The sequence below is a fragment of the Argentina silus genome (genome assembly GCF_951799395.1).
Source record: "Argentina silus genome assembly, chromosome: 13".
Lineage (NCBI taxonomy): Eukaryota > Metazoa > Chordata > Actinopteri > Argentiniformes > Argentinidae > Argentina > Argentina silus.
The window spans coordinates 11,774,243-11,792,195 of NC_139667.1; the positions used below are offsets into that span (position 1 = coordinate 11,774,243).

Here is a 17,953-nt window from a genome sequence, read left to right on the forward strand (position 1 = left end):
CTCAGGCAATTCATCCCCACCACCTTGCTTGTTTTCAGAATGTGACAACCATGATTAAAACACTGCCGTCAGCCTGGAGGCACGGGGGCAAACACAGTCTCTCTCCACCAGTTGAAAGTGAAAGGTGGCGACTTGCTTCGTGTTGGTTGTTCTCCATGACATGTCTTGAGGGGCAGTGGGTAGGGTTTTTATCCATGTTCCCTCTCCATGACCTGTAAATGGTTAAAGGTACAATATGAGGAAGGTTATGGTCTAAAACCTTTTACTAAACTATTATCAGTTTGTACAGTTTTCAGCATTGTACAGTAAAGTAACTAGGGAACTCAAATCATATACCTACCAATTGCTACCATGAGCATGACTGAATACACATGACAAGACAAGTCCATACACACGATTAATCATGAATAAACAAGCTCACATACTGTATAACCTTTCTCTAGATAATGAATACACTGTTGCAGAACACTGACATACTTTAGTTCTACATCATGCACTATTTTCAACAGCCTTTTTTTTATTTGTACATACTGCATTGAAACTCAAGGCAGGAAACAAAGCATCATTAGGAGACTTTTATTTAAATCTAGCATACTGGGGTGAGAAACTGGAGCATTACCATATTTGCCATGGTGAGTCACACACAAGCTGATGTATTTTACTCACTGCTTTTGAACAAGCTGAAGGTCAAGTGTTGGCAAGAATGAACACAAAAGAGATATTGAGTCCTAGCTTCATTTTACATGCTGCTGGTCATGTGCGGATAGACCTGACTGTTCTATCAACAAACAGTAGCTGGTTAGGCAACTGACCTCCCGGGCACCATGGCCTACAGTGCACACATATGCCCATGTCGGCATGGTTTTGAATCCAGTCCCATGCCTGCTGACATATACTCTCCTCCTTACTTTCCTGTCTTTCTCCACTGTCTGTCCAATAAAAACTCAAAAACAATAACCTTTAAAGAAATGTTATTCTAGTAGATAGCCTATTTATGACAGAAATACCCACGTATCAGCATGTGTTACCTGATGTCAGCATGATAATTCTGATGATAATGGTCATCATTATGATCTTAAATCAAGTGGCTGATACGTTTCTAAAGAACTTGAATAGAGTTGTTATGCCACAAAGTACAAATACATACAAATTAGGGGAAATGATAGGGTAAAATGGCCTCCAATACCAGCAAGATTTGGGGCCTAACTTCCTGTCAACAAAGAAATCAGCCTATTACAGATCAAGGGCAAAACTACAGTACACAGACGTCAACTGAGATAAAATCTCTCTTTTCCCTATGGAAATGTAAAAAGTGATCCCCATCAGTGGGTCTGTTATTTTTACTGTTTTATCACAATCAGCTTAGGATGATGAACCTCACAGCAAGCAGTTTGTTTTTAGCTCGGCTGAAGATACCGTGCTCTGAGATTTGCATAGATATGGAAATGTTCTGGGGCTAAATCTCAATGCTCAGACCGATGGTATCTGGTGAGGTGACATCACACATTTGTCAGTAATCCGCTCCCCGCGTGCCACCTATCTAGGCCATTGTTTTGCACTTTGTGTTCCCTGTCTTATGCTAACAAGCAGTATGCAAAACCAGATGATTATGCTGTCTCTGTCTCTGTGATTTATGACTAGTCTGACTAAAAATGGGATTTTGGTGGATTGGTTTAGTGATGATCCTTGTTATCCCTTTTGTCCCTTTTGTGCGGACAACTCACAATACTGTACCATGTGTTTCACTATACTTATACACAGTACTGTATCTACAGTACCAAATGATGGTTGAATCCCTTGTGATACACGTTCCACCCATACTGGATGGTAGCATACTGCACCATTCTGCTTGTTACTTCAAGTGGGAATCCAATGCAAAGTCTCACAATGCATTTCAACAGACTCACAGCAACAAAGCGCTTTGTGAAACACGTTTCAATGTTGTGTATGATAGCCGTGTTGGGCTACTTGGGCGATCTGAAATATTATCAGCATGCTTGGGATGATGTATTGCTCGGCATTGACAGATGTGTTCTGTCTTCTCTCTCTCTCTCTCTCTCTCTCTCTCTCTCTCTCTCTCTCTCTCTCTCTCTCTCTGTGCGTAGAGTCATCTGCGACCCCTGACATCACACTCGAGGGAGAGTACCACTGCCACCAGGGACCAGGGATCCCTTTGGGTCGGCTGTGTGACTTCAGGACAGACTGCCCGCTGGGCGATGACGAAGGGGACATGTGCCGTGAGTATACAGTACCTCGGAAACGGGTCAGAGCACACAGCACTTGGTGCGTAGGGGTGCTGCATGCTCCAGAGTCAGTGCCACGAATGTGGCAAAGCAGCAACTAGGTCAACCGTAGGAGCTTGGTAATGAAGCTGTTGTGTGGCGCCCAGTTACACAACTATCACTGCATTAACTTGCTTGACAGCGGCACTCTCAGGAGCAGAAGAGAAGATAAATACAAATCCACTCGATGCTGTTGTGCTTGGCTAGCATTTCTCACCCTGGATGTTTTTCCGTCGTTGTTATTTTTTATCTCTGAACACACTTATTTAATGGAGGCCCAGGAAGAATAGGTGTACGGCAGGGCTTCACTAAAGTCCCCCTTGGCTGACTGGCTGTTTGAGTGTGCGAGTGTGTGCCTCTGTGTGTATTTGTATGCGTATGTACGTGTATGTGTACGAGTACATGTGTGCGTTTGTGTGTGCCTCTTTGTGTGTACTTGTGTTGTCTGTATATGTTTTCCATATCTGCACTATTTACACATGCACAACACGAAAAAAAGCGTATGCTAATAGGGTCCAGTCTACAGCATATGAAGCTGACTAAAATTCATTTTGTCATGCCTGCAGTTCAGATTAGTCTCCCATGTGCCAATTATTTAAATGGTGGCTGCTCCCCTGCGCTTATAGGTTTTCTAACTATGGGTGCTGTGAGATTAGAGGCTAACAAAAGGGTGCATATCACAACCGGATGGTTATTTTTTTTATAGCAAGAACCTATCAATGCTAATTGACCTCCTACGCTAACCCAGGGGACACCCTATTGGAATGCAGTGTGTGTGTGTGTGTGTGTGTGTGTGTGTGTGTGTGTGTGTGTGTGTGTGTGTGTGTGTGTGAGAAGTGCCCAAGAGAGACAGGCAACGACATGACAGGAATTCTGAGAGCTTAATTAAGAGCCACTTAAACATGAAATGAATGGATATATATTTCTGCGTGTTGACCTTTATGTGTAGCTTTGGTTTCACATACCTCGTTGATGTCATGGTTTGCAGTCAATGGCACATATTGCTGCTCAGATGTCTGTAAGTCCCGTCACAGTAGATTAGTTATCATTCCAGAGCAACGCTAGGGAGCTCAGTGATATTTTTGGTCCTTGTGGTCCTCTGTGGCTCAGTTGGTAGAGCATTGCGCTAACAATGCTTAGGTTGTGGGTTTGATTCCTGCTGGGACCATATTAATCTTGAAAAATGTATGCACTTGCTGCAATGTAAGTCGCTTTGTATAAAAGCGTCAGCGAAATGGCATATATATATATTATATTTTTTATATTGTACTGTATATACGGAACTTCACATGAGAAGCAGATACAAAAGCATACAACATATTTCTGTTAACTTTTGCATACGACCGCATTTGCATTTGCATTTGCATTTTTCTTACGACTTGCGACTTACTCTGTTATAACAATTTACCAACCCGAAGCATAGCCATGTACACTACAGTACATACTAGTTGGGAACTGAACCTCCCTCCATCTATCAGCACGAGAGTGAATCCATGACCTTTATTATTTTTGATCAACGACTTGGACCAATGATCCATACAGTGTGTTTTTTCTTCTTTCACTTTTCCCAGCACCTCCCTCCTCCCCCCCCCCCCTCTCTCTCTCTCTCTTTTTTTTCTCCCTCAGTCACAGTACCCCGCACACACTGCATTGTGTGTGAGTGTCCCCACGCATACAAACATGCTCCCTGCATGTTTAACAACTCCCTGCTCCTAAAACATGCTGTTTACCCTTCATCATCACCAATTCTGTATGATCCAATCAACATGTCTCTTCTTGCATCTATGTAAGTACTACACCAATGTTGGCAATAGTCATTCAATGGGAAAAAGTGGACTTGGAATACTAAATCTAGCTCACCTTATGTCAATCAAGAGGAATGTTTGACATTGAGGATGGGAGGAAGCCCCCCCTGGACCTGCCCTACCCCCCCTCCAACACACACATGCACAAACGCACACACAGGCACTTTTTTTGAACACATCCTCCGCTGTGAGACAATCGAGTGTCTGCGGTCGATGTGTTTCCTTTCATGGGCTATAACGGCCCGTCATTTCTGTGGATACTCGCTGACGTCTGGCCTCGCCTCTGCAGATGACGCATCGCAGCCGAGAGATGCTTCACGGATCAATGATCAGCCCGAAAATCAAATTGCATTTGTGGCCGCTGACGCTGATTGTTGGAATGGGGGTGGTGGGGAGTGGGCATGGGCGTGTGTGTGTGTGTGTGTGTGTGTCATGTACTGCAGCAACCAAGGGACTGGAGGAGTGAAATGTTCCTATGGTCTCCAGCACGACTCTCTTCAGCACAGTACACTATTCATAGCCCCCATTACGTAGACATGTTGCCTTTTCAGACGTTGAGTCTAGCAACTGTACAACTGGCAGATGATATCTGTGTGATGCCAATAAGTTTATGTAACCTCAATGTTGCATTTTGTCACAAAATGGAAGCTTTCAGAGTGGGAAATCCTAGTGGGTCAGTGTGAGAGAGAGGTCCAGTCAGGAGGCCCAGGATCTTAGGCAGCTACTGTGTGTATACAATACAGCAGTCACCCCGACTTGCAGGATTGCATCACCTCAACTCTACTTCATTTCTTCTCTGATCATTCAGCTTTTCTTCATCCCTCTTCCTCCTCCTCCTCCTCCTCCTCCTCCTCCTCAGCCACATAAGCCCAGAGGTCTGCACTCTTCATCTCTTTGATAACTCTTCATCTCTTTCAGAAGTGCAAAGCTGGTCAGGGTGCTCCCTCCCTCCATTCCTCCCTCCCTCTCTCTCTCTCCCTCAATCATTCCCTCGCTCATTGCCCTTTTCTGAAGCGCTGGTTCCAGATTAGCCCCTATTTTTCCCTCCTCCTTCTTCTTCTTCTTTTTCTTCTTCTTCTTCTTCTTCTTCTTCTTCTTCTTCTTCTTCTTCTTCTTCTTCTTCTTCTCTCTCTAGCTCCTTCTTTCTCTTTACCCCTCCCCCTCTCTTCCTCTCATCTCAAGCTGTCTGCTCTCAATTTGCTCTGTGTTCCTCCTATCCTCTCTTACCCCCCCCCCCCCCCCCCCCCCCCCCCCGTCTCTGCTGGGACTCCTTCTCATCTCTTCCCTTATGTTCTCTCTCTCTCTCTCTCCCTCTCAGGTCAATTTCTGAATGGCAGCTATTGCTCTTTTGAAGATGGAGATTGTGGCTGGCAGCCGACAGCAACCAAAGGTCCCACCTGGAGATGGCTTCAATCCCAGACGAAAGGGGCCAGGCCCAGCTGTCTGTCATCAGGTGTTAAAGAGTCTCCTCTCCCCTGAAATGATGAAAATGGTGTATTGGTGGTCTAATTATAGTGTTAGTCACTTTCAGAAGAAGTCACTTCACAGTGATACTGAGTGTGCCCTATGGGCTCATTTGAGTCATATCAAGCATCACAGTAAAAATCACACAGTCACAGTTTTTGTGATGTCTTGCTATGGTAATGTACATCTGCATATACAACAAATGTGTTGTTGTACAAGTATGGAAATGTATTAGAACATGTAAAGATCTAACAATGTTTCTCTGTGTGTGTGTGTGTGTGTGTATGTGTGTGTGTGTGTGTGTGTGTGTGTGTGTGTGTTACAGGTGCCATGTTCAGTGTGGACGGAGGACAATCCAAAGGCCAACAAGGGGCAGCATTACTCAGGAGCCCCCTCTTCCCTCCCCCTCTTAGGAATTCCCCATGTGAGGTGAGAGCAAATGACTGTGTTCAGAGGAGCATCAGATCTGACTCTGGTTGTTTCTACCTGCATCCAAAGTTTATGGAGGTGGTTTGGAGGAACCAATTTATCTTCATGGGTAACCTTGCTATGAATGTCGCATAGAAAAGGCTTCCGCCATATAAAGATAAAGATATACACACACACACACACACACACACTCTTCAATCCCCCCCCTATTGTTTGCAAACGCAGAGGATCCTATTTGAAACCCAGCCTTGAGTACTTTTAATTAAGCCAGCGAATACTTTTAATTAAAAATAACAGATGTGGGGGGGTTAGAACTGAGGATCCAGCAGACACTAATGTATGAGAGAAAGAAGTGCAAACAACACAAATAAACACATTCTGTCAGAGGTGAGGATGGTCCATGGAGAAGGAGCTACGGTGCTACTGTCATAGGAAATGTATACAATTGTTTTTGATTGTTTTGTTTTTGATTGAGGGTCAACAATTGTCAATGAGCAAACATTACCTGTCAGATAGAGAGAGAGTGAAAGTTATTTGTTGAACACCTCGAACAATTAGTTTAGGTTTCATTTTTGTTCTCTTTCAGGACTTACTTTACTCTACCATGTACTGTACGTTGACTGAGAATGCATTCTCAATTACAGCAACCACCTATGGGATATACTGTACTGTTGTTAAATGACAGGGGATAAATGTTACAAAAAAACAGCATTTAAAATAATGCGATGAATAACTCATGAATTTAATTAATTTCCTGAATTGAGAGAGTTCAAGATAAAATAAGTTCCCTGAAATAGGGCCTCACTAGAAACAAACGTGACCTCCTGGACTATGGAATTGAGGTACTTTTTATCATTTTTTTTTTAAAATATGATTCTGTGGTTTAATGCGCTAAGAAATTGACTCCTATCACAATGTCGGTGTATGAACCCTCCCCTGAAAACTTTAGCCAACAATAGTCAATATGAACTTTAAACGAATCCCTGCCATGATCATTTGGTGTGGTTATTGTGAATGGAGACCATAGCATCTCTCACATCCCCCAAGGAAAAGCTTTCCAGAACCCAGGTCAGCCATGTCAAAGAGGGGTCACTTACAGTATGTCAATGCATTATTCATGTATGGTCGGTCAGTCAGATACCTGTGAGGCTGACTGGTGGAGACAGGGTGAGGCCAAGCTAGATTGTAAATGTCTTTGATTGATTGAGGAGGTCTGCCCAGTGGGACGATATCAAATTTAGAGTTGTGTGTTTACATCGCTTAGCATTGTGACCTTTGACCTTGTGTACATGTGACTAGGTCTGCTGAAAAGGGAGAGGGAGAGGGAGAGAGAGAGAGAGAGAGAGAGAGAGAGAGAGAGAGAGAGGGGGAGAGGGAGGACGGGTAAAGATGGAGAGCCAATGAGGGAAATAGCAAACAGAGAAGAAATGAAAAAGAGAGGGGGTGAGTGTGTGTGTTTGTGCATGTGCAATAGAGAGTGAGAGAGGGTGGGGTGGTGGTGGTGGTGGTGGGGGGGGGGGGGGGTTGTGCGTGTGTGTGTGATTGAGAGAGACAGACAAAGAGAGCATTGACTGACAGGCTGAGATAGGTCTGGAGTACGGACCTCTTCAGATCCAAAGGCTCTGCTGCAGCAGGACAAGTGGCCTTGGCGGCTTCTTGGCACAGGCCCAAAGATTAGCCATGATTCCAGATTAGCACTTCAATCCCTCTCCTTACAACGACCCTGAGCTGTCCAACGTAGCCCACCCCGTCTCAGGACAGAGTTTTAGAGTACATTGGCTTGGGTATCAGCAATAGATCATGCCCCGCTTCAAGTAATGCTCTGTGTATTTAGAATCTGGCTGACAGGTTTCTGGGTGATGGGTTTGTTGTGAAAAAGTCTGTAAAAAAATGAATTGAAAAAGAAGGAGGACAATTCTATTCTCTCACAATAGTTGTTTCTTCATCTAAGAAGCATCACTGAAGCCTCTCCAAAGAGCATCCTTTAACTTCTTCTGATGTGTTTTAATACCCGAGCAGTGCTCCTGCCTACTGCTTACCCTCAGTAGTTATTTCTTATTGAAAGGCACCCCTGCAGTGGAAGCTTTCATACTATATCAACAATGTACCTCATCGTCAATGTAGAGATATGGAAAGAAGAGATTTACATGGAGTTTATGTTGTTTAGTTGGATTGAGTGCAATATGAACTTTACAGCCGACTTTGACTGTATGTCCAAAAGCACAAGATAACCTGCTAATAAGTATGCTGTGCCACTTAAATTCGTTTTCGGAAATTCTTATTTGACTACTTTATTTTGCTTGTTCTCAATTACAGCCTACAATCTACACATTTTCGAGGCAAACAATGTTATATGAGGCAAGATGATTGCAGAGGGGAATCATAGGGGAGAGGGGAATCATATTCAGACTTTTAACCTTTAAAATGCCCCCAACAGGTGCGGTTCTGGATGTGTTCTGGAGGTGCCCAGAGGGGGGCACTGTCAATGTGGATAGTGGAAAACAGCACAGGACCAGAGGAGCAGCGCAGACTGTGGCACTCAGCCAGCGAGCCCAAAACCGAGAGGGGCTGGAGACTCATCACAGTCCCTCTCTACAGACTTGCAGACTGGTATGGCCAATCACATGTTACATTTACAGACTGACAAGCAGTCTGGCCAATCAAAGCCTCAAGTAAACCAGATGAATATGTAACAGGATCTGTAACACCAGATAATCTGACACGGTTTCTCTCTGTTTTTTTGTAATGTCATGAATTCCATGGTGTGTGTGTGTGTGTGTGTGTGTGTGTGTGTGTGTGTGTGTGTGTGTGTGTGTGTGTGTGTGTGTGTGTGTGTGTGTGTGTGTGTGTGTGTGTGAACTTGTGCGTGTGTACGTGTCAACTTGTGTGTGTGCGTGTGCATCTGCATGTGACAGTCAAAATGAAAGCATTGATTTTCAAACAATGATAGTTATTACAGAATCAATGAAAACATTGATTTTCAAACAATGATAGTTATTACATTATTCACCCAAAATAATTGACTCACGGATAATAAAATAACGTTATTACCTTTTGTAATGACTTCATTACATTATCTGGAAAGTTATTACATTATCCGGTTTTATTAGAGTCATTAAACATTTATTGTGTGTTCTTCTGGAATGAAAGAAGATAGACATCACTGCTCAGGTCCAAAGACAGTAATGAATAGCTTTTTCCTCCCATCTTTTCCTTCAAATGCAGATTTTCTCCATTTATATTCCATTTTAAGATAGCCTTTTTACCATGCAAACTTAATGAATCCCATAGGGGCCTAGCCTCATACTGTAGGCCTACAGTGAGTTCCCTATATCCCCGTCTCATATCACTTGTTTCTTAACGGTAGAAAATCAATACAAAGGCCTCCAACACACTTTTTCTTCCAATTAGATATGGCACTTGATTTTTCAGTGTAAAAAGCTTGATTAAAAGAAGAAAGTTAAGCAATAAAACAAGCAAAGGCGAAATGACTTGTTTCATCTCTGTATGCTTGATTAGGCTCTATCCCCTTTACCATTCAACCCTTGCTAATCCTGCTCCTCAGAGGGTGGATAGATTGTGTATTCCTGGGGTTCATGGAGATGGTTCTGACTGCCTTCTTAATTAATAAAGGACCTTACCGTTGGATAACTTGCGTGGCCTCAAGGTATGGCCTTTGCTAAGACCATTGAAATACAGGCCCAGGAAAATTAAAGTCAGTGGTTGAAGGGTTATACTGTAGTCTTAGCAACACTAGGTCTACCACATGTGGCAGTATGAATGCCAATGCCTGTTTGTCACTGTTACTTCACACCTTTCCTATGAGTAAATGTCCAGAAAGGTTTCTGTTCTAAGCAGTCCCTGTACTGGTACTAGAATATTTCAGCTATGTAGATCTGATTTAAGTCACTGATGAAGTGTTTTAAGTCCTCTGTCTGTCCTCAGGTTCTGGCTCCAGTTCAGCACTGACAACGTGCCTGGGCCAGGTTCATCTATCTCTGTGGACAACATCTCCTTCAGTATGGACTGTTTTCTGGCCTGTGAGTATCAGTTCAACAACTTGCTAGAAAATGTTGTCCATATTTCATGTCTGTCTTTGTTCTTTGTTGTTTTGGGGAGGGGGGGGGGGTTGTGCTTGCAATGCTAGCTGAATGGTACATTTTGAATATACAGTATGGACAGATATTTGATCAGACACCAAGGATTTGTTTATATGAAATACCAAGGATATACTGTATAAGATCAAGGATTTTGGCCCAATAGTATCACTTAATTCTTGCTATTCAGGATCAGTATTCACTATGAACGAAATACTTAACATTTAATACAAGGGAGCATGCATACATGTCACATGGATTTGTCCTGTAATCATAAGATATTGTATTTAATGTTCTTCCCCACTGTCCCAGCTATACAGTAGTTCAACAAATGTATTTATGTATTATCTCAGAGTCAATCATTGATTTGTTGTACTTATTTCCTCACCATTGGTATTCCTTGGAGAGATATGCATAATCTTGCCATATAGAGGACTAGACTCTGTTTCCGTATTGTACTCAGCATTCGTAAAAGGTAAAAACTCTGCTGACCTTTCTTGCTTTATCCGTGTTGTCATTCAGATGATATATCAGTCAGGGAAAGGAAGTGACACAATGCTCTGTCCAACCCTAACCCAGGAAAAACAGACAAGACCAAAGAAAGAAATGCATGCTGTATTATTTCCTCTCTCTGAAGGAAGTGCATGTGATCAGAATAGCAATGTCTGGAGAGCTCTGAAACTGAGGCAACTTGGAGACGGACAAGAGCCTGAGTCATTAAGGAAAATGAGTTGGATTTTGCAGACTAAATCCATTTACTGACAGCATGGGAGGCTGGTGGAGCTAGAAATCGGAGGACGGGCACATTGTAATATACATGGAATGGAATACGGAATGGTATCAAACACACGTTTGATACCGTTCCCTCTTCCATTCCAAGCATTACTATGAGCCCGTCCTCCGATTTCTGCCTCAACCAGCCTCCACTGATTGAGCCAAAATGAGGTTCTGGGGGCCCTAGTATATCCGAATCTCCTCCTTAAGTATAGCTGATTTCACATCCTTCGGTTTGTCTCCTTTAATTCAACGCTTTGCGAGGTTGGCAGAGAGGAAATTAGAAATCAGCCACTCTCAAACTCTGGCTCTGATGAGTCTAAGAGCTGTAAATAAGGAATAGGCTGCTTGTGTAGTTCATAGTTATTACTCTGTTATTAATAGTATTACTGGACTAATGTTTGGCATAGTTAAAGCTCAAATGGATTCTACTTTTACACGCCTGTTATATTGCTTACATTACCGTGTTAAGATCATGTCATGTCATGCTTGCAGTCGATTCACAAATTGACTCCTTGAACTGTAAGTTGGATGTATTTCATAAGCTCCGGATGACTCTCTTGTAGTATACCTTTACACCTCATTGGGTTGACATTACTCCAATTTAATTTCCCCTAATGGTAGTTCGCAGACCGATATACTAGCCCAAGCACGTCAGCAGACAACAGTATGACAGATAGCTCTAGATGCAGCAGCTCTTTCTAGATTCTGCAGCTCCATGGCAATCACCCTGTATCAACACCGTCTTGGGATCAGCACATCTATATAAAACGGATGACATTTTCCGGGAAACATTTGTGCGGCAATTTGTATTTTATGTCCTTTGCCGCGGCACATTGATACCCCATTGTGGCATCATCTATCCCGGGCAGTCCCTTCCAGATGGCACATCTTTAATCTGACTAGGTATCCATTACAAAAACCCACACTTGACGCAGTCACATTTTATCACCTATCAATCAGCCGGAACGGTTTGGGTAGAGGGGCAGTGGGGGGGTTGCTAGGCTAGGTGCTAGGCGCCTTTGTGCCGTTTCTAAGGCCTTTTCATCTGCCTGCTCGATTAGCATGATGGATACCCCCAAGATAATGCAACCCATAACATGTTGGAGCAGCAAAAGGTATGGTGTCGTTACGTTGAGTATCATCATCTCCTTTATTCTCTCCTTGGGCCGCTCCACTCTCTCAGTGTGATGTATGTTTTAGCAAGTGGCTCAGCTCTCTCGGCTGTCGTGTCCTTGATGCATCTATTGTCCTTCAATTGTTGTAGATGCCACTGGGCCGTGGCGTTCGTATTTTACTCCCCCCCCCCCCCCCCCCCCCCCGGCTTAATTTCTCTTGTGTTGTTGGTGAAAGTAGTTAGAGTGGGTTTGTGAAATAGCATGGGCATTGGGCGTACCCGTTTTTTTGATCCAGCCTTCCTACAGTATGCCCACGGCCACTCTAACGGCAGTGCCAGCTGCTGCGGGCCTCGGCAGCGACTCCCAAAAGTGTAACAGTGAACATGGCTCCACTGTAGCCGCCGCCGCACAACACGTTCGGATCGCTGATGCTATGTCCCTCTCAAGGATTGCGGGCGCCAAAGACAACATTTGGAGTGTAATAATTGGATTTTCCAGGCCGAAAGCAATAGAAAAATCAGATTGCTCCGAATGCCCAACCTGCCACTTTAGGAGATTTGCATTAGCCATGCTGCAGACCATCCTTTTGAGACGGTCTTACTGTATATAACCTGACACAGTCTTTGCATTCACATATGTTTATGCCATATTGACTGCACAAAATGGGTATATATTTTATCTCATTCTGAATGTGTAAGAATTGTGCGTTTTCTTGCCCATTTCTGTACAGCTTTAGTGGACACGTCGTAATGTAAACAAGCCTGTGTGTGTTATGACCCCACCTGTTTGCCTTTAATGATTTTTGGGTAATATTCATACCAAAATACCACTAGAATACCAGAAAGCCATGTACAGTAGTTGACAAGAATTCAAAGTTTTGTACTAATGTGGATACTGGTAGGTTAGCACAAGGGTTATGATGAGGGTTCACAGTAGGGTTGGGTAACAAGCTAGACCCCCTGAGGTCTCTGGTGGGCTTAGGCAAGGTCGGCAGGCCTGCTAACTAACACTGACTGACAGCAGAGCTGGCTATTACCTTGGCCTCTATCTCCCACTGAGGAAGCCCACTGAGGCCCTACCTGGCTGCAGTGGAATACCAATGTCGTAACCTCCCCAACACACTTACACAACACACACACACACACACACACACACACACACACACACACACACACACACACACACACACACACATACCTACACACACACACACACATACACACACATTCAGAATCATGCTTAGAGTTTTGATTCAATGCGTCTTGTTAGAGAGTTTGTTAAAGTTGTGATCAAAATCTCTCTTTCTCCGTGAACAGTTGGTTGTACTTTTTTACTTATTTTGTTTTGCACCATGCCTCAGAGGCAGACAATGACCAAGTTTGTTAGAGTGAAGTTGTTATGGTGTTATAGTCTAGCTTTACTTTCCCAGTAAACAAGTGCAGTACACAAAACCAGGCATAATACTGGCTGCATGGACTCAGAAGAACAAAATGGATGCAAGTCCCATATTCACGCTTGAGGTGGGGCCTTAGGTGAAATCTGGCGCATGGCACAGACCAAAAGGTATGCTGTAGAAGCTCTCCTAAGCATACGGAGCAGCGGGAGCCCCTACCATATAGTGATGAATGCTGGCAGTTCAGCCTGAGGTGGTGGCGGAGCCGGGTCGAGGGAGAGGGTGTTTTTAGGGAGATGATTAAAGAGACAAAGATGAAAGGTAGCATTTTTCACAATGTCCCATAAAGACGGTGGAACGACGCGTGGGAAGTAAAGGGATGATCTGTCATTTTCGGTGAGCCGCAAAGCGTCACACGATACCTGTCATCATAATTAAGAAACATGCAGTGGCTTCTCATCTTGAAATTCAAGAAGTGTGACTCCGAAAGCGAGTTCTCTGTGTTCTTGGGGGTGGATAGTTGATGTATCTGGAGCTGAAATACAGTCTGCTCTGTGGAAAGTGTTATCAAACACTAACTTTCAACAAACTTTTCTGTCACTCATTATAAGAGGTTATATACCAGGTTCTTACATCTGCCACTCTGCCATGTAAACTATTAATACGGCATCTATGTAGGCATTATGTTAAAGTTTGACACTACCAAACAAATGAATGCTATCTTTGTGGAAGGGAAATACAGAGGCTTCATGAGTGCCCATTGAGAGATGATGGGGGTTTGGGACTGCAGCAGAGAGGGTAAAACAAGCCTGAGGGATGACTGATCTCTGTCACGCTGGCCAGTGAAACATCATCTCACAGAGAGATCTCTGCGGGTTCTCCAGGAGTCCTCTCTACTCAAACAACTCAAGGAGGTCATCCAACTAACAGACAAGTGGTTTAAAATGTCTGATCAGGGTCATAAACAAATGGAAAGATGAACAACCCAACATGAATGTTCTACCAAACAGGATAATGAGTTGAAACTACTGCGGCCACCACTGGGAAGGAATTATAAAGGCAAAGCAAGATATTGGATTGTGCTCATGAAATTCTAATTAGAGACATCTAACAGAGTAGATCAGAGTGTCTTTCCTGGGCAAAAATGTCAGAGTTTCTCAAAGGGTGTGTTCACGTTTTTGAGACCTGCCACACAGACTGAGTGAAAGAGATAGGAAACGGAATGATATACTAGGCTATTAACATATGCATGGACGTCACATGGCTTTGACAAGGACTCACTGACTAATGCTATTCATTCATCCTACACTGGCATTTTGCCATATAATATAAAGTTATTCACGGCCAAATGTAGCACTTTTTAATCAGCTGCTAATTTTTTAACTGTGGAATGTTAAAGACCCCTCCTAAAGACCTCTTCACCCCCACTACCCCCCCTATACTAACCCTAACCCCAACCCTAGAGACCTATTCACCCCCACTACCCCCCCTATACTAACCCTAACTCCAACCCTAGAGACCTATTCACCCCCACTACCCCCCTGTTCTCTCCTGTTAATAAATAAATAAATAAATAAAATAAAAAAAGGCTTCTGGCATTACGACTGCCAATGGTCCCTGGTGTGAGCATTGATTACTTTGTCTTATGATGACTGTTGGAAACAAACAAATGTATTTGTTGTAAGTCGCTTTGGATAAAGGCGTCTGCTAAATCCCATAAATGTAAATGTAAATGGAATGGAACCAAATGTATAGCTGTAATTTCCACTGCGAGTACATATGGATTATAAAAGTCTATATCTGCATTCTATGTGTTTGAACCAGGGGATTGCACTGGAACATTGTAGCAACTCCCACAATCCACAATCATAGCCGGTGATTGACTATTTCTTTGTTGTTCAGGCCAGTCTCACTGCTTCTGATTGCAGAACATTGACTCATCAGGGAATGTGATTTATTCCTGGACCTAACAGCGGATCAACCAAAAGACCATTTTACCCTTTTCCCATGTACCATACCTACCGAATATCCAGAGTAGTTATACCCAATCAATACTTCTTTCATCTGGGAGATTTATTTCTGGGTTTGAAATTGGGGGGAGAAGATCAAGGCACCTGCAAGCTTATGATGTTCAACCCCAGGGTAGGTTAAGGTGGAGTGGCCACGGACTTGATTGGGTTCAGCTTGGGTATGAAAGCCCCGGATCCAATGTGCTTACCCACCTAGGAACGGAGAGGTGGAGAACAGTATATCCCCCAGTATATACACCACCCCATACACACACACACACACAGACACACACACACACACACACACACACACACACACACACAAGAGCCCCCCTACTGCGCAACAAACACCACAACATACAAGCATTCATCAGGCTCGACCCTGCATACCTTCATTTGTTTGTTGTAACAACTCATTAACTGTCATTTGCTTCTTTCTCCCCTCAGCCAATGGTGAATTTCCTCCTGTGGTAACCAGCACTACTAGATTCCCACTCAAACCAACCAATCAGAACATCAAGACGACCACCCCATCCAATGGAAAATCATACCACCCCACGGATGACTGTAAGTGTCGACCCATTATCTTATCTAAGCCGTACTGTCGGCCTTGTATTTGAGTCACTCTAAAGTCATTGATGAAACTGAAGAGATATAATAAGGAAAGGAAAGCCAGTCAGACTGCAGGAACAGAGATAAGATTGTTTATACTGATGTCCTCTCCTATACATACAGACATCTCTCTCTCTCTCTCTCTCTCTCTCTCTCTCTCTCTCTCTCATTACCTGGAGGAACCAGTAGGACTCTCACACACACACACACACACACACACACACACACACACACACAGTTACACATTCATGATTCACAGTCCCTCCACATGTGCTGTGAGAGGCATACTGTCGAGCATTGCCTCAAACAAAGTAAGTGTGCCACCTACTGGTTTCCTCTATCGTCTGTGATACTAGATCTCATTTTGGATTAAATGGAGCAGGACGGACAGTTTTGAAGTCTAAAACGCTCCAATTTGTCTCCTGAGAATGTCAGTGGAGCCAGTTACACAGAGTTGGCATTTGCTACAGTACCTTACACTCTTCCACGTAGGAGCTTCAGCATAAATTAAGGACTATGGATAGTACGGAGCTCACATTGCTTTCTTTGGGAGAATTTGGACTGGCTAAATATTGCACTGATAATATTGCACACAGCAATGAACACAATCACAGAGCTAATCATTGATTTTGTCACATTGCTTTATTTTTTTAAGACTCATCTCTTACCAATTGTGCCACCTCAGACAAAACAGATGAGCAGACACAACAGACTAACCATCTGGCCAGTGTTCCTACACTGGAACATTTCGGAGTAATTGCATTCATCAATTTTGTTTACTTTCCTTGCAGCACAAAGGTGTTTATGACATTCTTTCATTATTATGGCAGAGGAAATCAATTTGAAAGCGAGTCGACCCCACCTTTCAATTGAGACGTGTTAGCCACAGCCCTGCTCGTGGTAACATGCTCTCTTGATATTATTTTCGCCTGAGCTGCCATGTTGTGTCTGTCAGACAGATCCAAACTGTGGGTATCTCTTTATTGGCAATCAGGGGAGAAGAAACAGGGCTAGCTTCATGCTTAGTTCATCTCTGTTAAGTAATGTCATAAAAAGAGACCTCAATCGCAAGTCATATGAGCCACCATAGCACTCAAACATGCTAATGAATCTCAAATGATGGCAATGCTCATTTGAATGATAAGTGTGTTTAAGATTCAATAGGGATGTTGAGGGTTTGAAGTGAAATATACGTGGCTTTTAAGCCTCTACAGAAGTGCTAGCCAGGTTAATTTTTGTACATTTTGTATGTGTTGCAGAGGTTATCAAAACAATATACACTCATGACACTGGCTCCCTTTACTTGTACTAATAAAACAACATCAACAACAGGAATCTCTTGTTTTTTCGCTATTGATTATCATAGATTATAATATCATCGCTCAGGAGATAAAGATGACTTGCATTTCTGGGGTTGGCCTCTCTGAAGGGCGACCTGAGTGGGTTACATTTGCCATGCGTCTTGTCCACCCTCCAGAGCTGATGGTTTGGATAGGAAGCTTGATGAAGGTTCTGGTTCAGGCTTGTCACCTTAACGCACATCTCAATGACTAACCCTGCACAACACCAATGTCTCACCCTCCCCTCTCCTCCTCACCTCCCCTCACACCATCCCCCAGATTTGCCGATGCCCACTGTCACCTCTCCTATTCGTAGCAGTCCCCTCATCTTTTTACTCTCCCAGCTCACCCACTCCTTCTCTCTTTCTCTCTATTTATTTTGCTTGTTCTCTTCTCTCTGTCAACCTTCTCGTCCTTTTACCCATTCCTCTCCCTCCTTTTCACTGTCCTCTCTCACCGTTCCGTTGTTGCTCCTGTTCAGCACTCTTTTTCTCTCCGCCTCGCTCTGTCCCTCATTGTCCTCTCTCTCTCTTTCTCTCTTTCTCTCTTTCTCACCGTCCATATCGATCTGCGCTCCCTGCTTCTCTCAGCACCTTTATTTGTCTTTACTGTACAGCATCTAACCCACAA

General features: G+C 43.5%; 1 protein-coding gene across 1 annotated transcript in view; it reads left to right on the forward strand.

Moving 5' to 3' along the window:
- The window catches only part of alk (ALK receptor tyrosine kinase), a gene marked incomplete at its 5' end in the record, with an annotated part of 253,051 nt that overhangs the window by 206,291 nt on the left and 28,807 nt on the right, over positions 1 to 17,953 (forward strand). The window contains 6 exons of the mRNA XM_083682991.1: positions 2,106 to 2,237; positions 5,406 to 5,540; positions 5,877 to 5,980; positions 8,418 to 8,590; positions 9,926 to 10,020; positions 15,819 to 15,938. Coding sequence (XP_083539117.1) covers positions 2,106 to 2,237; positions 5,406 to 5,540; positions 5,877 to 5,980; positions 8,418 to 8,590; positions 9,926 to 10,020; positions 15,819 to 15,938 — 759 coding nt within the window. The remainder of the gene's footprint in view (positions 1 to 2,105; positions 2,238 to 5,405; positions 5,541 to 5,876; positions 5,981 to 8,417; positions 8,591 to 9,925; positions 10,021 to 15,818; positions 15,939 to 17,953) is intronic.